Source organism: Pinus tabuliformis, chromosome 8, assembly GCF_031772625.1.
Source record: "Pinus tabuliformis cultivar Carrire ecotype Pingquan chromosome 8, CPIR1, whole genome shotgun sequence".
Taxonomy (NCBI): domain Eukaryota; kingdom Viridiplantae; phylum Streptophyta; class Pinopsida; order Pinales; family Pinaceae; genus Pinus; species Pinus tabuliformis.
The window spans coordinates 1,218,837,689-1,218,863,687 of NC_142294.1; the positions used below are offsets into that span (position 1 = coordinate 1,218,837,689).

A 25,999-nucleotide genomic window follows, 5' to 3' on the forward strand; every position below is an offset into this window, starting at 1 on the left:
TCTCCATCCTTTTCATACTTCCATCAGAGTCTTCATGTCTTTCCAGGAGATTTTTTAGTCAATCTTCTTGGTCTTTTGGATGTTGATCGCCTTCATCATGGTTGTATATCTCACGATCTCTTCCTTCCTTACACATTCCATTCCAAGGATCTTCCAATCAGAGTTCCTTTATTGTAGTCAACCACCTCATACTTCATATGAGGACATATTATGTTGATTTCATCTAGTGTGACTTATGCCTTCCTGCATCCTAGAGGAGGAGATCCTTTTCCTTTGATCATGCTTCTCAAGATAGAAGTAGTGATCCATGTTACCTGCAACCATACGACATGACTTTGTAATATTAAATACAAGCATACATACCTCGTTTTACCTTTAGGTCATCTTGGCTTCTTTCAATAGCTTCTTGATTGAAAAGATCTCCAACCTCTTGATCTGCTTCATTTCTCATTTCATCATAAGATCATCCCATGAATTCCATAAGTTGGAGTTCCTGATGAAGCACTTGCTTCCACTCTAGATCTGTGAATCCTCTGATGAGGATTCCATAAAAAAACTCGAGGATCTCGCATATTCTTATTCAACAAATGTTTCTCTTTTGGCTGATGTATGATGAGACTTGTCCTGGATGACTTCATCCTTTCCTTCAATGTCCAATGAGGTTCCCAAGAGTTATATCCTTCATGTTTGACTGCCATGGATTTTGTTCCTTTTGTCCTTCATGATTCCCATGGTGATGTCACGAGCTCTTGTTTCTAATGCTTCCATGATGCCACGATGCATCTTATTATTTATCATGGTCATATCTATAACAAAAGATTTAGGAGCTTATGATAAGACCCTTTTGTGAGGGATATTATCTCAATCATAGTAGAGATCTGTTACTCCCTCTTTCCTTGGCCCTTTTCTTCAGCTTCCTCCATCTTTCCGATGATATGAGATTTCTTTCCATAATCTTTCCATAGCATTGAATCTTAGATATACTGTTATGTCTTGTTTGAGGACCAAACTTCCCTTTCCTTTCTGCAAATGTTTGAGTCCTTTAACCTTCAACACTCTTGCCCTAAATTTGTCTTTTTCTATCTAACACAGAGACCACAAGTTGTCGAATGAGGTCACTTTCTTGTTCACAGACATTTGTTACCTTGCTTATCAGTGAGTGCATTTAAGAACAATGATGATTATATTCTTATAATCTCTCCCAGATCCTCCAATTGAGATCTTATGAAGATATTCCTTCATTCTTTGACACTTTCAATCTTGTGTAGATCATGTCTAAGTGATATGACCTTCTTTACTGTATTTTTAGATAATATATCTTCCAGCATTTCATATATCTCTTTGATGTCTCTTCTCCTGCTACATAGGGATGAGAGGATCTTTGACTGATTTCATAAGAATCCTATGAGTCCCTTGATCCTTTTCCACGCATTCAAACAATGCTTGAACTTCAGAGACTTTTCCATATCAATGACTTCTTTTCGGGGACTATATCTATCTTATGCAAGGAATTTTGATGACCTAACCAATTTATATATCTCCTTTGCAAACACGTAGTCATTTAACCAAACTTGATTATAGAATGAAAGATACTCACTTGGCAAGTGAATATGAAATATTCACCTTGATGCTTCCTTGAATGGTATTCTTTACTGGGTAAGAATGACATCCTTGCTTGATTTGATTGATGAACTAATACTTCTTGAAATCAGACTTTCTTTGAGACCTTATACTACCATAGCATATCATCACTTGAGCCTTTTTGTCTTCAAGATACTTTGACTCCTTTCATATCTGGTTCTATTGATATACTTGAGATGACATTGTATTGCTATCACACAAGTGGAATATGGAACCTTGTCGAATTCTATAGAAGTTAGAAACATCGTGTAGACACGGATAATCATTTATAACACCAAGATCTAGCATTTCTTGCCCAGGATAGAGGTGTTGTTATAGTAGAACAACATTGAGATACTTTTCTTGAGGAGGCCCGAGGATATTTGTCCTAGTTGCAACGTTTCTCCAAATTGTGACTTAGGTAATCCGAGATTGAGATAAAGTATGACTTATCAAGCTGAGGAAGAGTGTGGTCACCATCAAAATTTAGCATGAAGTAAGTTGACACTGTGTTAATGAGATACCAAACATTACACTTTTCTGTGACTGTAATACAATCTGAATTCTATTCTTCTTATCAGAAGCATTCACTGAATTGTGGCACTGTGATCTGAGCTTATCACTGACTTAGATATTCCCATGGCATATTACTGTGGTATCAACTATATTTGCACCATACTCTTTCACGCGTCTTGAATCGAGAGGGTGACAAAAATCCGAAGTTAGTTATTGAGACATGTATATCGAGATCATAATTTCAAAGATACACCAAGCTGTTATGAGATAATGCCATTTTGAAGACTTGTTCCCTTAGATTAGATTCCCTTCTTGGAGTGTCACTGTAACTGAATGCCCTTCACTGAACCATAGCTCTGATACCATGTTGAGAATTGGGTAGGGAAAAGATTAATTCAAATTCTCTTTACATGATAATTGCTTGTGTTATATATTTACTTATTATCTTTGTTCATCATTATTATAGTGTTCAATACATCAAACAACTATCAAAAACAATAACATCAGTGACACAATAGTTAGGCTCCAAGCCAGGGCTAAAACCCCTCCTCTTGAGGGGAAAAACCCACAAAATCTCTTCTTATAGATACTTCAATTGACGAATACCAAGACCCTTGACAAAGACACTTGACACAAGTTCACCTTCAAGACACTTGTCACTATCTCTTGCACTCCTCGGCCTTCACACTTCAATCCTTCTTCGCATTGTATGGCACTGTCACCTAGAGAGTCTCGGTCTCTATCTCACAGTCCTTGACACAATCCTTCTCGGCCTCCACTGATCTCTTTCTTTGGTCCACAAGAGTCTCCTAACTTCGGTCTCCTTCCAACACTGTTCCGCACTTGATATAGCCCTTAACCGAATTACTATTGTCCTAGAACAGTCTTCGGTCCTTCGTTAATATTGCAGAGATGAGACAGACTTAGTCCAAAACCTTTTGAGACACTTACGCACTGTTGTAGCCTTTCCTCCTCACTGTATTACCCTTATCACTTCGCACTGAGATCCACACTGTTGTAGATCAGATGTGTCTGAATTCTTGGTGCTACAATGAGGTCAAGTCACTCTTTATATAGTGACTTATCCTTGCTATCTAGGCCGACATGAGATCTTGGAGGTAAGCCGACTTCTTCACAAGGAGAATATTGCCTTTCTTTTAGCCGACCACAAGAGGGATAGTGACAATGTCTTGGAGTGCAACTTTTACATAAATGACATGTCTTTCACATGTGTAACATGACTTCTTAATTATATTTATGACAAGACGACAAACTCCTAAAGACATCAAGAAGAAGTCTTTGACCTATAATAAAACTCCTTGCTCATGAAACCCATGATGCAAGTATTACAAAATACATTTTATTATCTTTTTCTTCTTCATAAATTCATAATTACAAGTCATTATGAAGACCGAACCTAGTTACATTCTACAATATGTCCTTCACTCACTCATTCTAACAATTTATAATTCTTTTATGGTCAAATACCATGGGTCATTATTTAGCCTAAGTTTACATTAACTAATTAAATCAATGTACTTTTTCCTAAGTAAAACTTGGGAATAATTAAAATTATTGAAATAAGTCATTATTAGTTGTCTTCTACATGCCCGGACACAAGGCCTATGTAGAGACACTTGTCTTAGATACAATTTTTAACATCAAGGGGCACTACGTCTAACTCCACTTGATCAATAAACTTTGCACTTACAACAATTTGAGTTTACATTGTTTCATGACCTTGATTTTTGTATTCTTGTTCACTCGCCCAAATGGGTATTGACTTAGATGAGCATGAACCTCCAGTCCAAGCTTGTTGACTACATCGATTGTTATGAGATTAACCTGCAAATTGAAGTCAAATAGAGCATCTGCCTCAATCCTCTTGACTTGGATCTTGATATGGAAGAGTTTTGTCATCTCCTTCTCTTCCTTTTGATGAAGGCTACTTAGATTCACCTCCTTATGCACTAAAGTGCAAAAAATATATTCATCCATGTTTGAGTTACTATCTACCTGATTGCTTAAATCTATGGCTAAAAGGTTCTTCTTCTTAGCATCCTTCTTATGATTCTTAGGGTTCAACTCTGGATGTAGTTTCCAACACTTTTCTTTAGTGTGACCATCGATATTGCAATGGTTATAGTGGTTACTTGGATCCTTACATTGATGTGCAATGGCTATTTTCTTTTTCTTTTTCCCTTTCCACTCGTTCTTTCCTTTATTAGAAGTGTCTTAGTGCTCTTTCTATTTGGAACCACTTGGATGTCCTTTTTTGTGGCCTATATTTTCTAGATTTTGTGCTTGCACACAAGCCTCATCAATTGTTTTAGGTTTGAAGAGCATCACTTGCTTTCACAAGTTATTATGTAGACCCCCCAAATACTTGAGGAGTACATATAGGTAGCCATATTCCTAAATTTGGTGATGTACTTTTGCACACTCTACCCTAGATTTGAAATCTTAAAGTAATGTCACTGGATGCATTGGTCCTCTACATACTAATTAATAGAGCATAACTAGGATATAATAAGGGTTTTAAAATCCTCCAACTTAGTTACTAGAGGATCACCGGTGTCTCTATGTCACTTTCCCATCAAGTTATGCATGGCCCCCTAATTTTGGTCTGACAAATGAAATATTCAACTCTTCTTTTGTATGATGGACATTGAAATAAACCTCTAACTATTGCAACTGATGTTTCAACTTCACTGCACCACTATCACCTTGGTATGGCTTGATATCCACTTTTGCTTTCATTTGAGAAAAGAAATGTGAAGGAGTAATGGCGTTGGAACTTCGCTGATATTTATTGGGCTCTTTTCTCAACTCCTTATCCAGGTCTTCATTTTCTCTCAATTTCCTCTCTAATATGATATATGAGTTAGAGCCTCTAGCCTCCTCGAATAGGCCAAGATTGCTTGTTAGAGCCACCATGAGGATGGCAATACTGCGAGAGATGTTAAAGGGTTGCTCTTCCAAACTCACAAATCTCTCTTCTATTGGATCTCAAGGGTGGTTGTGAACAAACCCATCCACCATGGCTAGGTTTTTGTGACATTTTTCTTAAGGCAATTCTTAGCTCTTACAATTACCCCCAAATATTCCAAAAAAATTTCCCTCATACCAATATGATTTGTAAATTGTTGTGGATACTCCATTACAACAATTCGTCACAACATATGTTATAATATTATGAAATCTTAGATTATGTCAACTTATTTCCTTAGATATTAGATTTGTTATCTCTAGCTTATGGCTTGAACTTAAGAAATAACTAAAATATGAAAATGAAAGACTAGGCACAAAATACACCCCATTCACACAAATGAACACAATTTATCCTTAGAAACCCAATGTGAGAGAAGACCTAGCTAATGATGTATATGCTCTTCTCTCCTTGCTTTAGTTATCAAAATGCACATACAAAGGAATGGGCACTCGTTATGGCATTACCTTTTGACATTGTGGCCTGAATGATTGCTACAAAATCCCTCCTCCTCAATTAAGGTCTCAAAACACTAATCTTAGATGCTTTTTCCCAACTGGGGAGCAAGTATAATGCTAAAAAATGGAACTCCTCCTCTTAGCAACCTAGTATTTAACATAGTCTAATAACCATCTAGGCTTGAGTTATTGACTTCCTCAACCCTCAATTAGTAATAAGATTTTGGATTTTGTACAATATTCTTGAAACTATACATGTGGCTAGCCCTACAAGTGTGAGAAATGTGGGGTTGAAGTGACATCCACTCATACCATGGTAGTCAACTTGTGGGAGGCATAACTATTGCATATTATCTTTGATTGAGGTGATTTTCACATTGTTGGAAAATAAATTTTCCATGGGGACACGTCCCATAGGGCGGGATCACACTCCTCACATTTCCCATGCTCTCGGAACAGGGGGGTGCCAAGGAAAACATTTCCCCGTGACCCTCTTTTGGGGAAACTCAAGGAAACGCATCAAGAACATTTCTCCAATGTGGGGGATGCATTTCCCTAAAAGGGGTGTTGGTGAGTTGTGCACCCCCCCCCCCCCTCTTGAATTTTTCCTAAAACAATAATTTATGAGTGGGAAGCCTGATATTCAACCCTAGGGCCCTACTAATGCTATGTAATTAATGGCGATGTCAAAATTTTAAAGTAAATCCTTTTATTCAATTTTTTAACATTATCATTAATTGTTTTAGGATACTTGAGAGTGGTTCCAACCTTAATGGAAGTCATAGGGAGAAAGTAGAATTTTAGATCCTACTCAAAATCCGACAAACTTAATAGTTTTTGGGATTTCAAAACTCAAAACAATTATAATATTTCCATTAGATTCTATCATGTATGAGGGTATGGAACTAGCATTTAATCAAGAACGTTAAGCCTTCTATGTACCTTGATGTAGGTGGCCTTGTTTGTTGAACTAATAAAAATACGCATCGCTCAAACTAAATCTTGATTTGACATGTTATGTTTTTTCTATATTCTTTTAATGCTTAGATGATTATGTTGATGATGAGGATCCCAATAAAGGCAATGATTTTGATGATATGTAGGTATTTGTTGTAGCATGGTTTTTTTAAGACTATAGAGGTCGTCTCGAGCCTCATTTTTTAAATATTTTTGGTTCAAAGATGGATTGCACTAGTTGCATATTTTGGTTATATGCACACTTGCTATTTATTCAAAAACTTTACATATTTGCATATAATGGTTTGGATTCATTTGGATGCACATGAATATTTTTTTTTTTTTTCAAACCAATTGATTTTTTGGTTTGGTTCTTGGTTTTGGGGTCGATTGATTCAATGATCGATCCAATTATGATAACATTGGTTCATTGTTAATTGTTCAATTTCAATCTTAACTTTTGCGTCTTGACTCTAGATACTGATAACCTCAAACCAAGTCTTTGGCTTGTCACTCTTTACTATTTTTGTTAATTTTAGGCAACAATGGTATGTTCTATGCTTTAGAGCAATTTTACTTCAATTTTTTTATTAGCCTAGTATCAATATTCAGATTAGCAATCACATCAACATGATAGTAAAATGCAAATAGAACATAAACATAAACAGTAGAAGACAAGCCAAGACAAGAGGACACAAGATGTGGCACCAGCCAGGGACAAACCCCAATGTGGGGAAACCCTTGATCAAATCTTCTTTTAGTCTTCAATAGTTCAGCAGAGAGAGATAGTACAATTTACAAATATGATAATTTATAACAGTAGCAAAAAAAGCCCTAACCAGAAAAGTCAACGTTGGTCAACAAGGCAGATTTGACCCTCAGCAAATTGGTCAACTTTAGTCAACTTCGGCCTCCAAACAACAAGATAAAACAACCCTCAAAACAGTGAAATTCAGCCCAGTCAAAGTCTGGTCAAACAGCCCACCTACGGTCAACCCTAGTTGCAGTGAACGCTAGTCAACAGTCAACATTTAGCCTCGATTTATGTGCCCAGAAATGCGGCCTGCCCAAACAGAGATAGCCCTCACAAAAACGCAGTCAAAGGAGGTCAACACTTGGTCAAATTGTCCAGAAATTCAGTCTCCTGAAATTTCGGCCTCCTGAATTTTGCTCTCCTGAAATTTCGGCCTCCTGAAATTTCGCTTTCCTGAAATTTCGGACGTGTGGAGAGAGAGAGGCCCATAAATCCGTACCCAATCAATGAGGGGAGAGAGAGAGAGAAGTGTAAAGATGAGTGTGTCCAAATGAGGCTAAGGTATCATGTCTTTATAGCAAACGTTGAGGATGAATAGACGTGATTGTTGGAATTTTGAGCTTACATAAGTTTGCTGGCCGACCTTGAAAATTTGTCCATAATCAAAATAAATTCATAACTTCATTTGTACGTGTCGGAATCGGATGATCTCTAAATAAATGCTACACCTCTCAGAGAGAGGAACCTGAGAAAAATATCAGTTGTCATAAATAAGATGACCCATGTGGAGTTTGGCCCTAGTTGCCAATTTTAACACTCCCTCTCAACTAGGGAGAACTCCATCTGCTAATCCATCTGTCAATCTGTACTATCTTTGCCATCAATGCACTGTTGAACTATGAAGAAGAAGAAGTGATCGAGAATGTATCATACCATTCTCTATTGACCCGAAATCAGTGCCAATCAAAAGAGAGTGTCTCATACCACTCTTATTGGCCCAAAGTCAGTCCCAATCAAAAGAGAGTGTCTCATACCACTCTTACTAACTCAAAGTCAGTTCCCATTGATCCGAGATCAATATCGGTCATCCTAGCATAGGGAGTAAAGTAGTACACGATGCATCCATCGGTAGTACTATGGTCCCTATCTTCATTTCCCTACTCATTGGGCAGATGAGAGGTACTTCCCATGAGTCCTAGACTGCATGGGTGGGATGTCTCAGCAGGATAAGGATGAACCACTCATCCTGCCTACATGTCGCCAAGGGGTATCACAAGGGAAGGCTGAACCACTCACCCTGTACACAACAAACCACTAGGGGAAGGTTGAACCACTCACCCTGTGGTTTCTCACCGCTCCAAGAAGTAACCCAAGCCCCCCAGAGCTCCCAAAGCTCAATGTCCATCTCATACATGACCCTCATAAGAGGGTCTCTCCACAGCTCCAAGTCATTCTCGGAAGGCCAAGAACTTGTCCTTCCCCAGGGGCTTTGTCAGAATATCGACAACCTACTCATCAGTGCCAATGTGATGGAGCCTTATTGCTCCTCATTGTACCATATCCTGGATAAAGTGGTGCCTGCTATCTATATGCTTGGAGCGAACATGCAACATGGGATTCTCTGATTATTGGATCCCACTCTAGTTGTCGCAGAGGATCATGATGGTATCTAGCACATGTCCAAAAAACTCACTAAAGAGCTTCCTCAACCAAACAACTTCATAGGAGGCCATACTAGCAGCTATGTATTTGGCCTCGGCGGTGCTCAAAGCAACCGGTTTTCTGCTTCCTGCTTATCCAGGATATCGAAGCAAAAACCAAAGAAAAACAACATCTAGAAGTGCTCTTGCGATCCACCACACTGCCAGTGCAATCAACATCAGAATAACCATGCATCCTCACATCTCCGACTGTGTATCTCAATCCATGAGTGATTGTGCCCCGAAGATATCTTAGAATATTCTTTACACCAATCCAATGTATATGATGAGGCTCAACCATATATTGGCTCAATGTGTTAACTGCAAACATATGTCTGAACGGGAGTTCAATAACATTAGTTCTCTATGAGTTGACAATACTCAAAAGCATTTCCCAATTCAGGTCCAGCAGCACTACCACATAACTTCTTAAAGTTAAGTTCCATCGAAGTAGTCACATGATTGCAGTCCACCATCCCAAATCTTTCCAATATCTTCACAATATATTTTCCTTGAGAGAGGAAAATTTCACCTACCTTTTGCCAAACCTCCAAACTTGGGAAATAGTGCATCGGTCATAGGTCCTTCATCTAAAATTCAGAAGCCAACTCCTCTTACATTTGTGAATGAGAGGGTCTGCACTTCCATCAGCTCCATGCTTGATTTTGTAGAGCCACTTAGAGGTGACAACCGATTTGTCTTGGGGTTTAGGGACCACATCCCAGACATCATTCTTCATAATTGACTTGTATTCTCCATTCATAACATCCTTCCATACTTGATGTTTCACGGCTTCTTCGAATGATGAAGGCTCATTTTGAATGATACTACTTATGGCGGTCAAATATCCTTGATACTTGTTCGACTTCTTTCTTTCACGAAAATTCACCCTTGGTGCAATGTGTCTCTTGGCATCTTCAAGAGTCTCCCTAAGCCATGAGGGTCTCCTTTTGGAGGAGGAGGATCAATAGGATCCATAGGTTCATCAACATCAAGGATCATTTCGTCCTATTTTGCACCCTGATTTCCGGAGTCAGCTTCTTTGTCCTTCCTTAGGATAGGAAGGTTGTTAATCTTCCTGTGGGCCATATCTTCGTCGAAGGTGACATCATGACTTATCTCAAGTTCCTTTTGACCAACTACATAAATTCGATATCCCTTAGAATTTTCACTATAGCCCACAAAGATTCCTTTCTTCCCAAATGCACCCAATTTGCTTCTTTTATCTTTCGGCACATGAAAATATAAGAGACTTCCAAAAACTGTAAAATGAAAGACATCGGGTTTCTTACCAGTGAACATTTCTTCGAGAATCTTGGAGTCCAATGCTTAATGAGGGCATCAGTTTTGAACATACACGACGGTATTTGCAGCTTCAACCCATAGGAACTTCGGAAGGCCTTGATCATGAAGCATGGCACAAACTGCTTCTACAATAAAGCGATTCTTCCTTTCAGCCACACCATTCTGCTCAGGAGTATATGGCATTGCAGTCTCCCTCTTAATGCCAACTTCTCTGCAATAATCTTAGAATTCATTGGATGCGTACTCGGTCCTATTATCAGTCCTCAATATCTTGATTTTCTTCTCGGATTGGTTTTCAATCAAGGATTTGAAGTGTTGGAACTAGGTGAACACTTCATCCTTCTTCTTTAAGAAGTAGATACAGGTCTTGTGAGAATAATCATCCGTAAATGTGAGATAATATAAGTATCCTCCCAAAGAGTTTACGGGCATCATACCAGATATGTTGGAGTGGATCAATTGCAATATGTCTGTAGTATTGCTATTACTTGGGGAATGGTCCCCTTGTAAGTTTTCCTTTGGCACATCCCAAACATACACCTTCATGCTCTACTTTGAACTCGAGCATACTTGTCACCATCTGTCTCACATCGGGTAGGGCCTTATAATGAAGATGGGTGAACCTCCGGTGCCATAGTTCAGATTGTAGAGATGTGTCGCAAGACATGGCTCCCAATGGACTTCCTCCAACTTGATATAAAGTGTCAACCCTAAACCCAAGAGTAAAAGCATATTTAAAATTTCTTTTCCAAACACGTACCTTTCCATCGATAAAATCCACCTTGAATCCTTTGTCTTCCATTGCCGAAATGGACACCAGGTTCTTCTTGAGATCGGGTACATATAGTACTTCTTGCAAATGAATAGTGTTACCTTGATTCAATTGAAGGGTAACATTCCCTACTCCCTTCATGAGATAGGTGGCATTGTCTCCAAGGATGATCTCCAAGTTTGTTTCATTTTCTATCAAATTAGAGAGGACTTCCTTTTATCTGGTGAAGCGCCTGGAGTTTCTTGATTTCTTGGAGGGTCGACCATTTCTTTGATGTCCTACATTCCTTTTTCCCTTGCCATTGGACCTGTCATTCCCTTGATCGTTGTTGTTGAAGTGGCCCCTAGAATGATTGTAATCATCATCATGTGATGTGTCCCTTCTATTTGGACACTCCCTTGCATAATGGCCAAACTTATTGCAAACAAAGCATCTTCCCTTTCTTCCATTTTTGAATCTCGATCTTCCTTGACTTTGCTTCTTTGAACCTGCATTGTTCTTCCTCTTGGCATGAGTGGAGAATGCAGTGAGGTTGCTTCTATTAGAAGACATTTCTTGCTCCAACATTCTTGTTTCTTCTTGAATGCATCTCGACTTCAATTCTTCAAACCCTGGAATTCGATCATTGTTGAGTATGGTGGTTCTAAATACATACCACTCAGGTGGGAGTCCTCCAAGGGTGGTGAGAGTAAGTTCCCTGTCAAGAATGACTTCTCCAATTGAGAGTAGATCATTCTTGATCTCAGTAATCCTCAAGAAATATGATTGAATATCCTCGTCCTTGCCCTTCTTAATATCCTTCAACTTATTCTCGAGAAATAGAATTTGATTAGCATTACTAACCTTGAACATGCCGACCAACCTGTTGTAGATCTCGTTAGAGGTCTTAAATTCGGAGATGTAGGCTACCAAATGCTTGTCAATGGAACCCCTGATAATCTTCTTTGCTTTAACTTCAACCCTATTGTACTTGGTCTTCGTAGCAGCCGATGCATTTGAAGGAGATTTAAGGATTTTACCCTGCACATAATCCATCACTTCTTTTTCTTCCAAGGTCAAATCAAAAGACATCTTCCATCCATGATAGTCAAATTTATCACGGAGCTTGTCTTCAACCAGGAAGTAGTATGAGGAACCCATTGAACATTTTGTCCTTGTCCAACCGTCTTTGGTGATTGCTCTTTCACTCTTGCTTCGGCTTTGTCTTCACCTCACCTCTGATACCATGTTAATTTTAGGCAACAATAGTATGTTCTATGCTTTAGAGCAATTTTACTTCAATTTATTTATTAGCCCAATATCAATATTCAGATTAGCAATCACATCAACAAGATAGTAAAGTGCAGATAGAACATAAACAGTAGAAGACAAGCCAAGACAAGAGGACACAAGATGTGGCATAAGCTAGGGACAAACCCCAATTTGGGGAAACCCTTGATCAAATCTTCTTTTAGTCTTCAATAGTCCAGCAGAGAGAGAAATAATACAATTTACAAATCTGATAATTTATAATAGCAACAAAAAAGCCCTAACCAAAAAAGTCAATGCTAGTCAACATGTCAAATTTGACCCTCAGCAAATCGGTCAACTTTAGTCAACTTCGGCCTCCAAACAGCAAGATAAAACATCCCTCAAAACAGTCAAATTTAGCCCAGTGAAAGTTTGGTTAAACAACCCACCTACAGTCATCCCTAGCTGCAATCAATGTTGTCAACAGTCGACATTTAACCTTGAATTCTATGCCCAAAAATGCGGCCTGCCCAAACAGAGATAGTCCTCACAAAAACGTATTCAAAGAAGGTCAACGCATGCTAGTCAACACTTGGTCAAACTGTCCAGAAATTTAGTCTCCTGAAATTTCAGCCTCCTAAAATTTCAGACCTGTGGAGAGAGAGGGGCCTAGAAATCTGTACCCAATCAATGAGGAGAGAGAGAGAGAGGTGTAAAGATGAGTGTGTCCAAAATGAGGCTAAGGCATCATGTATTTATAGGAAACGTTGAGGATGAATGGACGTGACTACAGGGCTTCTAAGCTTACATAAGTTTACTAGCCGACCTTGACAATTTGTCCATAATCAAAATAAATTCAGAACTTCATTTGTACATGTCGGAATCGGATGATCTCTTGATCAATCCTACACCTTTCGAAGAGAGGAATCCAAGAAAAATATTAGCTGTCATAAATAAGATGACCCATGTGGAGTTTGGCCCTAGTTGCCAATTTTAACAATTTTTTAGTTTGAATAATTTCAAATTACTATTTTAGTCTTCAGACTTTCATATCCACTATTCTGCTTAGTACTAGTCAAATTCTACAATAATGAATGATGAATTAAAATAAATGTAGATTCTAAACTAGTGAATCGTGAATTTAAATCAATGTAAATTCTAGAATGATGAATGATGAATTTAAATCAATTTGTACAATGTTTTACTATTTCTATTTCATTGAATCATCTATGATGTATGAATCAATGTATTTCATTATTCAATTTGAATTTCAATCTTATATGTACACCCCTATGTCACCCTGTCCCCCTTGCATTTCCCTAAAATTCGGAGGTGCTTCCACATGCCCCCTATGCATCCTCCCATCCCAAAATCTTGGTAGAACATTATGGAAAAGTCTTGCTAGGTGGACCAACATTAAGGGTGTGCGCACAAGTTTTGGATGTTGCAATCCCAAAAACCATTGTTTGATGCATCAAAATGGCTCTAGAAGGTTCCATAAACCAATTTTGTTAAATTGGGACCTGCCACTAAGATAGGCCTTGCATGCTAATTCTTTAAATTTTTCCACCCAAAAAGTAACAAAGTAGATTATGGCAAATTGTATGATGACCCAATTCAGATCAACCTCATGAATTGGTCAACTCAGATAACACTAATGCAATAAAATTGATAGTAGAAACAAGTCAAAATGTGGAATAGATGGAAAGTTGGTCCTTTGCATTCCAATCCTCTAGATTCTTCATTGACGCATACTACATCAAATGGTTTAGTCTCAAGAAAATTAGGGAATAAAGACACATGAGTTAAGCATTCAAAGACAAAGGTTGGACTTGCAAGTTACTTCACCTCATTTGGCAGCATAATTGTTGATAAACTTGAGCTCAAGTTTGGTAAAAGACCTTGACATGGGATAAGAAATTGGAGATGACTTGAATCTATGAACATGGTTTCATTCTCCTTTGAAGGAGGAAAAATCAAGAGCTTTTCCATCGCTACAAGGTGCAAGAGGACACATACCAACAATATGACATAATCGGTGCTTTTAATAGACTTCTGGAATTGAAGGTGAAATCCAATATAATGAGTAAATAAGCTAGAAAAGTGAAGATGCTCATAATAGGAATCAACTTGAACACCTCACATACAAGACATATTTATATAAGAAAATGCAAGTCCTGACCTTTAATATGTAATCAACAAGTGGAATTTTAATTGAGGGTTTCCCAACTCAAAAGAAAAGTTGATTGGGCTAACCTAAAAATAGATATGCAAACTTTTACTGACATGTACATATATGGCCTAAAGTTGACCTTTATAGACCTTAATTTTGAGAAGGATTGGAAGGGCACCAAGCTAAGTATCAAATTGATTGGGAGGTGTCACCCTTTTTGAAAGGACATTTGATGTAGAAGTCCCACATATCAATATTTGAAGGAAGCTTAGAAGGCCCTCTTGCATGTTGATAAGACTTCTTGAAGAATCTATACACCTTAGAGGGAGACTTGGAGTGTTACTTGTTTGACTGTTGGAGGTCCATACATTGTTGAAGGGCCTTTAGAGGTTGGATGTTGTGGGTTGAAACCCCTCTTCCCTCATTTATGGAAGTGTCCCTCTCTTTGGAGGCTATTTGGTGTAGACTTTTGTTCATGTGGGTCGAATAGCCCAAATTGCTTGTATTTTAGAATTAATTGATTAGAGAAAAGGGTGTTTTGCCCTCCATAGGATAGATTAGGGGATTCTACTTGAAATATTAATTTCAAGTAGAAAATGGGCTTCTACTTGAAAAGGGTGTTTTGCCCTCCATAGGCTAGACTATGGGATTCTACTTGAAATATTATTTTTTTAATGTAAAGGAAGTTGAGCATCTATTTATAAATAGAGATGCACATCCTCATTATTTTCTCATGGATGGATTTGTGGTAAAATCTCTTAGCTAGTTTTAGAATCTCTACTATTTGTCTTATTTTCTAGAAGGTTGTGGAAGCATGACTAACAGTGTCTCATCGAGGAGATGATTTTGTGGATGACTTTTTAGGTTACATGAATTTTCATGGCAAGGGTTTATGGATGCAAATGGTTTCTTGAGTAACTGGTCTCTCTAAGTCTTGTTGGATTTATTTATGGATGTATTAAGTGCAAATATACTTATCTAGTGGTGAGGGTGCATTCACTTTGTATTGTTCTTGAATAGATCTATTTCTTCAAACTCTAGGAAGATATCTAGTGGAGGATCTTCCCTTGAACTGTCGCAAAGCTTGTAATAGTACAAGGTAGATCTTCTAGGGCTTGTAGTGGATAACCCTCAGCATCACCCTAAACTGACTTACATTTCTTCAAAGGAGTCCTTAGTTGATTCCATATGCCCAAAAAATACCAATACACTATTTTTTCAACATTCTTTCTGCAGCAAAGTAGCTTTATAAATCACTTTCTCACAACAATTTCACATGGACAAGATAGGGATGCAAATATACACTACACTTGTCTCGAGTAACAAGAATTTTTCTCTCTATGGGACAACACACATTCAATAATAGGTGTCTATAATAATATTGGTTTGCCCAGCTGTGAGAAGTCAGAATTTTGCCCTCAACATTGTAGACAAAGACTTCCTAATTGTCTACAATGGGAGTGTACAGCCTTTTGAAAGCATTTCACATTCTTTCTTGGGGGCAGGGGATAACAGATATCTACTCCTAGAAGTGTCATAAACAGCACAACAAAAAGCTTCCACACAGCAGTATTGAGAAACAAGCCAAAATAAAGGCACACTCTATACGCACAAACACAACACAATTTTCAGGGTTAACATGGTACAGATTCCACAAGCCTACTTCAGCAACAAACACAAGATAGGGCACACTAACCACTTGGTTGAACAATTAAAATGGCCACACTAAAGCTTTTCCTTTTTCCAAATTTATACTTGCACACATCAATATTAGTGGTGGAATTCCCTGGAGGGTAGAACAATATACACAGCAAAAATATCTTGCTGGCAAAGCTATCTCGAAGTAAGCACCTGTGGGTTGACACACACACCTAATAACATGCAACTGTTCTTGTAAACAAACAAAAAAGAAACTAAAAATTGTAGGAATTATACTTTAGAAGACACAAAAAAATAAAATGCTCAGAAACTCATTCTCGCCTTATAACTCAAGCGAATCAAAATTTGCAACATGTTTCAAAGATTATGTTAACTCAATTACTGTCTCATACCTGCAATGAAATATGAAAGAAATAATTTTAAATTTTATGGGAATAAAATATCCTTCCTTAATGTTTTGGCCTCCTAACTGAGTAAATTTGAAAGATTACACTATCAGGGAACGTACTTTATGCAAGCTCGCCACACAGTTCCAAAAACTCTGTGCAAATTAAGGAACAGTCGCTGCTAACAATGTCTAATGTGTATTAGAATTTCATTAATGAACACATGGAGTCCAACTTTACAAATCTGAATCACAAGTTTTCTTACCGCATTGGTTACTGAGTTTCTGTTTGTTTAGAATTTGGGATTTCATAATCGTATATGGAGAATAATGTGTCACTGCTGATAAATCAAAGGCTGCTGTAGCCCATAGTTCCTGTAGAAAAACTTTTCAGGCAAAATAGCTAAGAGATTAAACTATGTTGCTAAATGGCAGGCTGGTCTCAGCCCTAGACAGTGAGCATTACTCTTTGGAACCATTTTATCCGAAGGTCGACTTCAAGGCATTTGTCAGATTTTAAATTATTTCTTTAAGACATTTTTGTACTAAATCAACAGCAGGTCTTTATCTGACATTGTAATTTCTGCTAATAATAATAAAAGAAGAAACAATTTACAAATGAAACAGAAAAAAGAAAAATCAACAAGTTTAAGAAATATCTATAGCAAGCAACGCTCTTTAACTAAGGGAAGCTATGACTCGCTAGAGGTTGTTGAAGGACTCGGTACATGAAATTTCGGAGTTACTAGAAATTAGTTTACCAGCCAATTTTCCTTCTCCATAATTCTATACAGGTCCTTGCCCACAAATAACATAACAGGTGTATTTGTAGAATGAATAACATCAGCAGAAAGTTTCTAAATATTGTGTGGTATATGACTGCTAAATGCATCGTTATATTAAATAGTGTGGCAATACTAGTTGAATAAGTGTCATAAAAATAGTCACATTGGATAAGACTCGTCTAAATTTAGTGTTTAGCTATTTGTCATGGTTAATGTGATGCAACGCTAATAGTTACAACCTCATGCTGTCCTTCATCCCCAGATATATCAACCAGTAGGCGTGGGACAACACATGGGATGTGTCACTAGTTCAGTGATCTGAGTTGCTGCATGTGACCATCATGTCAGACATGCCCCGCATCAAAGTAGGTGATTTGCGTTTGATGTTCCTATGAGGTCTACTTGATAAATAAGGTATCAATGTGTTATCATAACGGGAATCGTAATTCTAACCAATCTCGTGATCCTCAGGAGGGTTCCCCTAGAGCTGATTAGAGCTGATTCTTTATGAAGCAAAAACATCTAGTAAAGTTTTCATAATCCAGAGAGATTAGCATTTCCATCCTTCTCCTTTTAGCAAAAATGTTGTGGGGTGCATTATACACTATTGTTAATACAAGTCAGAATACGAGATGGAAATTTTTTGGTAACATCTTGGTAGATGAAAAGCCTGAATGAACTTGCCATTTTTTGAAAAATGAATTCTCACGTATAAGTCTCTTTGTTATGCTGTTGAATCTTGTGTTTGCTACGTTGGTGGTGAAAAAAAACTATTTTCGTGATGCGACGTAAGCATAAAAGATAGATCACTTTCAGAGGAGTTAGGTGGATTCTCGAAGAATGGTTTCAAACTTAAAAGTGCATAATTTAAATTGCAAATAGATCAGCTAGACCTATTGAAATAATCTTAAATAAAGATTTGGCAGAAAAAGATGTCAAAATGAATTTTGAAAAAGAGGTCTGATCAAAGATGGACAGGTGAAACTTTAACTTCTATGACAAAGGCGAAGCTTATTCTACACTTTTGCACCATTTTAGGAAAGGTCCCTAATGATCAACCCATTGATAATAGGGTCAAAGGCAACAAATTTGAACTAATTAGGAGAAAGATTGCTTTCGCCCTACCAAGCCCCTTAAAATCCGAGGCTGCTGATTCTGATCCGTTAGGCTCCTAGAATGTTTTCCAACATCCTAAAGGGAAGAACATTTCTGCAACAGATCCTCTCAAATGTGTGCATAACTACTACTAGATGTGGGACTAAAACAAAATTATAAAAAGAAAACGGGAAGAATATATTTACTATTAGTTAAAACCCTAAAAGAACAAAAATAGCAATGGTTCTCATCCCTCTTCTTCTGTTTTTCAGGAAAACCTCAAAGGAAAAACCCCAGGCAATTTACCTCATTTTGCTGATGGTACCTAGTGTAAACCTGTGGTGTTGATTACGGCTCCTGACCAGATACGGACATCAAGTGAGGCATGCAATAAAGGCAACCAACACAGCGGAATGACCCCAAATTCCCATCCCTCTTCTATGTGGATAGTCACCTCTGTTGTCTCTTACCCTGAATGTAGGGTTTGATATACAAATAGCCATTCGGAAGCACCAAACATGAAGAGGACAAACTTCCTATGAATATTTGTACGACGAAGACTCAATGAGGTTCCAACCACATTGGGACAAGGGAAGGTGCCAACGCATTGTGCCCTTGTCCTGTATCAGAAATTGTTGCAATGCAATATTTTGAAGTTGTGGCTAGGGTTCTATTTTACAAAAAGTACGGTTGAAGTGCATCTTTTACCACCATCACTGGGAATGATCTTTGATAACAGCAATATAATTCATTGCTATCAACCATTTTTCATGGGGAAAGAAACAGAGAACCTTGACAAAGAGAAAAAATATGCATGGGAGTCTTGCTTAAATTCAACTCAACATGGCAAAAGCAAACTAGAATTTAAAATGTGTTTTGATTCCAGTTATCCGGCTGATCAGGAAACAAGCAATTCATGCCACTATAAAGGATATTGTAATTTGAAAAGTCCCTACAATTGCCTATTCGATTCGAGAATTTACTTTCACAAGGTAGCCATAATTCAAAGTTCAGACAATGTAAACATTTTACATCTATCCTTGTCCGAATTTAAAGGGAGGAACAATGTATGATAGTTGTAAAATTACTAGCAAACAACAGATTCTCTGAAGATGAGAGTTTCAACTTTCTTCCTTCGTCTTTCAAAAATGTGTTACCTGATGAAATCCAAGAGGCCATTTCTGCACAATATCTTGCAATAATGCTTATTGACTGCGATTGAGATGGAAAATAGTAAGGTGACAAAAATAAAATCCCTGACCTGGAATGACTGTGTCATGACCTAGCATGATTATCTTCTATATATAAATGCTCACTCAATACTCGTGAGCTAGAGGGATCACACGGCACAAAATAATGATGATCCCTTGGTTAATGTACTTGAATCTCTTTCACTGAATAAGATTATAAGAATGATGCAATGCAATCCAACTCTAACCAATCAGAAACCACATGCATTTTCTTTTCTTTCAATAATATCGCGATCAACAAGCTTACCACTGTAAATTTCAAGTAACTTTGTGGTACGACTCACGAGGACTGCACTTCACATGTTTTTCTACGAACCATCACCCATTTAAATAAAGCGCACAAGTCAGACAAGGAAGAATCAAGATACATGGAAGGTTGCATTCAGTTATTGACTTCAACATCTTGTGGTGAGGCTTGATCCTACACTCCAAACTGAAAGTCAGGACCAGAGGATATGCCAATGATTTGTGGCCTGATCAATCATGTATCAAAATTGTTGCAATGCAGTCTTTTGGAGTGGTGGCTAGGATTCTATTTTACAAGAAGCATGATCGAAGTGGATGTCACTCTACTACCACTAAGAATGGTCTTTCCAGCAGCAACAAAATTCGTTACCACAAACAATTTTCCGAGGTAAGGAAACAGAGACACTTAACCAAGCACAATGAGAAAGCATGAATGAGAACTTTGCTTAAATTCAACTCAGCATAGTAAAAGCAAACAACTAGCATTCAATGTTTAGTTTGTATTTAAGATACGTGTTGTTTCCAGATAACTTTTAAAGATACGACTGATCAAGAAATAAACTATTGATGCCACTGTAAAGGACATCAGAATTTAAAAAGTCACTTATATTTGCCTATAAGATTTGGGTATTTAGTTTTCCAAGTTAGCCATTATTTAAACAGCAAAAATTTCACATCTATAATTGCCACAATTAGAAGGATATTGCTAGCAAACATTGAATTCTCTGGCAATGAGAGTTTTTTCATTTTTTGAATCTTTAAAAATTGTGTTCCCTGGTGCATTGCAAGAGATCATTTCTTGAAGATTTTGTTCCAACTGAACATCCTTCCATAATGCTTGATGATTGTGATGTAAAAGTAAACTAGCCAAAGAAAGACCCTGCTCAACATGATTATCTTCTATATCTACTAATTACTAATGTGGGCTAAAGGGATCACACGGAGTCATAATGGACTCAGGATCCCTTCTCATTCAATATATATAGAGCAACGGAATGCAATCGCCGAATCAGAATCCTTGAATTTATAGTCTTTCGAACAGGTCATTGTCATTGGATAACGTCAATATCAACAGACTTGCCACTATAAATTTCAAGCAATTTTGTGGCATCGGGACTCGATTTCACATACTTTTCGAGAAACTTACGCTCACTTAGACGAAGCGCAGCACTGAGACTAGAAAGACAATTTAAAGGTTGCATTGCACTTATAGATTTCAATACCCTGTAACGAGGCTTGATTCTACACTCCAAACTGAAAGATAGGAGCAGAGATTGCCTCAAAACAGTTTTTGCAGGAATCCCCGCAATATGAATGAAAAATTCCACGTTTTCCTGCACCTTATCCGTAGAAGTTACTAGTATGCGTGGTCCCTTCCGAACAACCTCCTTGACCTCATCTTCCGAGAGGCCAAAAGTCGCAAAATGCTTCAATTTATTTTCCAAATATTCAGGCCCATTATGATTAGCCAGAATCTCAGGTGCTCGTTTCACAACCTTGGAAACATCAGCCTCTGATGCGAACAGGTTTTGAAGATATTGGATGTTGGGACACACAGTTTTATCTAGACTGCTGCCAAGCAGTCTCTGTAAGCGGGCAATGGCATTTAAAGTGAAACCCAACGTTTTCATTAACTCAAACTTGGGTTTCAACTGCCGATCAGCGTTTAGAGTAAGAGTAACTGGGTTTCTAATAATGATTTTTTTTACCTGGTATTCTGTAAACCCTGAATCTCTCAGGAACTGAACCGCTTGTCGGGCAGTATGAGTGGACCTGCTACGGACAAAGGATGGCCTTGATATGAGGACTGTTGAGAGCTCAGACTGGCAAAACCCACATTCGTTTAGTAAGAAATAGGCCATGGGGCACGTACTCTCCGCTTCTGGGTAGCCTGTGGTCCGGTCATTTCCACCAGCAGTAGATGTCGATAGCAGGGATAGTTTTAACAAAACAATCCGTGGAAATGGTGGGGATAGTGTTGCAGCAACGGCTGTCGCTAGGTGATGAAGAGGAGATCCGAAGGATGAAGCAAAGTACCTGGAGAACATGGCTATTGCATAAGAGATGAAATTAGGGATTTGTACAAAACAGCTGTGAAGGCTCTCGAAAACACAGTGCTTAAAAAGACCAAGCTGTGGGAGGCTGTACTGAAAGCATTCAATAAAAATGGGATTAACATAGAAAAACATAAAAGTTATGAACATAGGCAAGTCTTATAATTAAAAACATACCTAATCCTCTTCTGAAATGGTCAAAGATAGGGTACATTGCACATGATTGCGTCCAGAAAATGGCTGAGAGAATATAAACTTCTTTGCAACATCTTTGAGGGCAATCACACATTTGCGGAGGGACAATGTTTAGAGCACAAGTTTAAGAGTGTTGATAAGCATGTTAGTGCAGGACAATGACGGGAAATTTACGGGCAAAGTAAGAGAATATTTACAGGTTATCAAATCTTGAGCATCAAGATTGGAAATTTCTCAAGTCTAATTTCAATATATTCAGGTAATTATATTTGAAAAAGGTTAAACTTTTTTTTATGTAAATTTTTTTCATGAAAATTTGATGAGATAATTTCCATTGAGGAGGTTGTTTTTGTTTCTAGAAATAGACTCAACGTAAAAATAGTTATTCTATCTTATTTAATTCTTTACTTATTAGTTCAAAGCAGAATTCTAGCAATCTATTTGCTTGTTGACCGCTATTAGTTTAGCATTGACCAATGTAAGTTATAATTTTAACTTTGAAAAACAAATATTTATTTTTCAATATTATTGAAAAAATCATTTTTCAAACATTGGATTGGACAATAAATTTGAAGGCCTTATTGCAACCTTTGTGCCATGTGGAAAACTTCTCAGACATTTTTGTCATAATTTCTTGATGTAGTTGCAATATTTATGCCATGAATTTTAAATATTTATACAATAATTTTTTATTATTAAGCTTTATAGAAAAACCACCTAAAATTAAAATCCTGGAAAATAGTATACCATTATTTATGTTTTGCTCAACACTTTAACATGTAAGAGTAAAAGTATATATGTGCAAACTTAGAAGTAGTTACTACCCACCAAAAATTTATGTAAGTCCTTATCCCTTAGGAGGCCAAGTCCTTATCCCTTAGGAGGCAATTAAAAGATGAAAGCTTTTCATGTTTGAACATAAACAATATTGTTTGTTCTATAAAATGTTTTTAAGGATATAAAAAATAACAATATTTTGTTCATATATTTAAAACAACATGACAAACATAAGGCGCTTCCCCCAAACAAATAAATTCAATGCATATACTACATGGCTCGTTGAGGTAATTATGTCCAACAACCCTCCCCTTACACTTTTAGAATCTAAATGGATGTCCTAACCAATTGGATGCAAATTTTTCTTTTGGTTTTGTCCTTCCATTTCTGACTATTAAATTTCAGTTAATGCCATTATCATTGCAAAACATTGGATTCTTCATTGATAGTAAGTATTGATATGAGTACCTCTTATATATACAATGTGTTTTATAGTGTCTCTTGTGTTGTTTTAATTTGTCAATCTTTCTCGGTATCACAATAAGTTTTCATATTTTCTTTGTTTGATATTTCAGCGGCAAAAAATATTTTACCACAATTGTGCTTTCTATAACCATCCAGGTACTTTGTGAATTACAATCTTATGGTGTTTGCAGCTTCAAGAGATCTGGAGTATTACAACAATTATAGCTCTTGTAATTCTATTATGCTCTATAAAATAGTTTTGATAGTCACTTACGCTGTTGAATAGATGTTTTAGCTAGTCTGGTAGAAGATAGAAGAAATTAGGGTTTGATATTGTCTTGTATACATATATTATAACGTGCTCTTATGGGCAATATGAAGATAACTTTTATTAGAAGACATACTTTTCATTTTCTTGGGCTATAATGTTTATGCAAAGAGCAGTGTTGTCGTGGGTGAGTTGGTACCCACACTTTTTCATCAGTTACATATGTGACCTCTCTAATATACTTAGAAATAATTTTGTCAATTTTTTTAACAAACATTGAACACAACTATTAAATATTATGTTCCAAATGATTTGATGCCATGGATATTTATAAGATTTTTCTCCATCTCAATATATTTCATTCCAAATTAATTGATGTGATGGATACTTGAGCTTTTACAAGAGTAAATATTGTTATAGTATGATTACAATGGGTTTGAATCCTTATGTTTACATGGTGCAAATTAAAATTCGAATATTTATATTTACATGGTTTCGTGTCAAATACAAATGAGTATGGCTACTGAGTTTTTTTATATACATTGTTATTACACTTCACCTATCTTAGCCTTGGTTCAAACCCAATGCAATATGCTTTCTACAAAATAATTCAAGACCAAATTGAAAGCTATAGTTGAAACAACTTTTTTCTTTTAAAATAGAGAACTACCAAGGTGAATAATACTAGAACATGAAAGCAGTTTATTTTGCATGAAAGCTCAAGTTGCATAGCCATGAAGTCAATCTAAGCATCCACGGGAGATATATATTCCTGAAATAAACAACGCAATTGGATTTAAGGACAATAACCATCCCATTAAAAAAGCATGATCTGTATAAATATTCTTGAATCAAAATTAAAAAAAAAATATTAGTAGAAACCACAACTACTATTATTTTTATATGGGTATTTTGAAAAAGATACAATAGAGAAAAAACATAACTGTACCCTAAATATATTTTTTCTTGTTTTAGTGCCCATAAGGACATTAACTTTTGTTTCACGACCTTCTTATCTAATCATGGGAAACATTAGGGAAAAAATTGGTTCATGTCTTTTGTCAAAATACGACATCAAGATGGTTGGCGTTATTGATCAGAATGATCTTGAATTGCACAAGGGGGGTGGTGTCGATAGAGAAAAAGGTAGAGTACAGTAAAGAAAGTTTTGGTTGGAGATGATATTGCTATTGGATATGGTGCAATCTATGCTAGTGTAGAGTTTTCCATTGTTGTGTTGAATGTTGCTCGAAATGTTATTAACCAGCATTCTAGACTCATGCCAGACCAAGTACCCCCTGCACTCAGAAAATTCTGGTTGATATGGCATTTTTTTAGGTGCTCATGTTTGTTTTTGCAAGTTTAAACAATGGCGAGGAAATTGCATTCTTAGAGGATAGAGAATGAAGAATTTCCTTCAATGCAATATTGATGCTCGATGTCAAGGTGTTTCGAACTCAATCCTTGGTTGACGAAGTATGTTTTGGAGTTGGTGGTGATTGGATGGGGCGCTACAACTGATTCAAATTTCCCACTTAGTAAATTTGGTTGGTGGGAGTTGGTGAAGGTTGGATGTATTTTGAACCTACCGTGCATGCCATTTATGGAAGTCATGCATGGAAGGATGGGTTTCTACATGCAAATCTTTCATTGGGATCTGCTTCCAGTGGCAGGCAGATCACATTGCCATTGAGCACCATCATTCTTGTTCTTTGTCAAATCATTTACTTGGATCCCATTTAAGGTAACACTTAGTAATCTTCACCAACCATATTGTGATATGACATATCCTTCAATGGGAAAAATAGGTCTAATAATTAAGCCTTATTGAGCATGTCTGTGGGCATTTTGTCCCTCCTTTCTAAACAATGGGTTTATTGGATATGCCTTAGTGAATGCAATCGCCTTTAGCTAGTTAGCGTTTGTCTTTTAATGAATCTTTTAGGAAGAAAAGTGCCCACACAAAAGGATTTTTAGTCTTCCTATTCATTCATTTCCACTCTCCATCCTCCAATCATATCTCTCCCTGATGAGTAGTCATGAGGTGGCCAATTTTTTAAAAACAATACAAGGTGGACGATCTAAAAGTGGATATGGGCATCTAAGTTCCAATGACATAGATCAATTAGCTGATAATAGTCCAATCAACATTTCGTCATTTTTTGTTGAAATCTCCCCATGGACTGTGCCCCCCTTGGCATTATGGGACTACCCTATTGGCTAGTCAAGTTTTTCAAATTAACTAGGGTGGTCAATATAAAGTTAATTGTAGGCAGCTAAGTAGTGACATAGATCTTCAAGCCAATAATTGATCAAACTAGACCTAAACATTTTGACCGATATTTT

General features: G+C 37.1%; 1 protein-coding gene across 2 annotated transcripts; it reads right to left on the reverse strand.

Moving 5' to 3' along the window:
• Nucleotides 1–20,887: 20,887 nt before the first annotated feature.
• On the reverse strand, nucleotides 20,888–22,280 carry LOC149239782 (transcription termination factor MTEF1, chloroplastic-like). Of its 2 annotated transcripts, none has more exons than XM_089367191.1 (2): nucleotides 22,126–22,280; nucleotides 20,888–21,944 (listed from the first exon to the last, which is right to left on the reverse strand). In XM_089367191.1, exons 1-2 carry the CDS (start codon nucleotides 22,235–22,237, stop codon nucleotides 20,944–20,946), a joined length of 1,113 nt encoding a protein of 370 aa, XP_089223317.1. In that variant the 5' UTR covers nucleotides 22,238–22,280; the 3' UTR covers nucleotides 20,888–20,943. The 2 variants fall into 2 exon arrangements, with proteins under 2 accessions (XP_089223317.1, XP_089223318.1); XM_089367192.1 differs by having other exon boundaries at nucleotides 20,888–22,041; nucleotides 22,126–22,258.
• Between the last annotated feature and the right edge of the window lie 3,719 nt (nucleotides 22,281–25,999).

Excerpts from the sequence above, each read along its gene's own strand:
- LOC149239782 (XM_089367191.1), bottom strand. The coding sequence starts at position 22,237 with ATGTGTGATTGCCCTCAAAGATGTTGCAAAGAAGTTTATATTCTCTCA. Across the intron at positions 21,945-22,125 it reads CCATTTCAGAAGAGGATTAG|CCATGTTCTCCAGGTACTTT; the intron begins GTATGTTTTTAA and ends CTTATGCAATAG.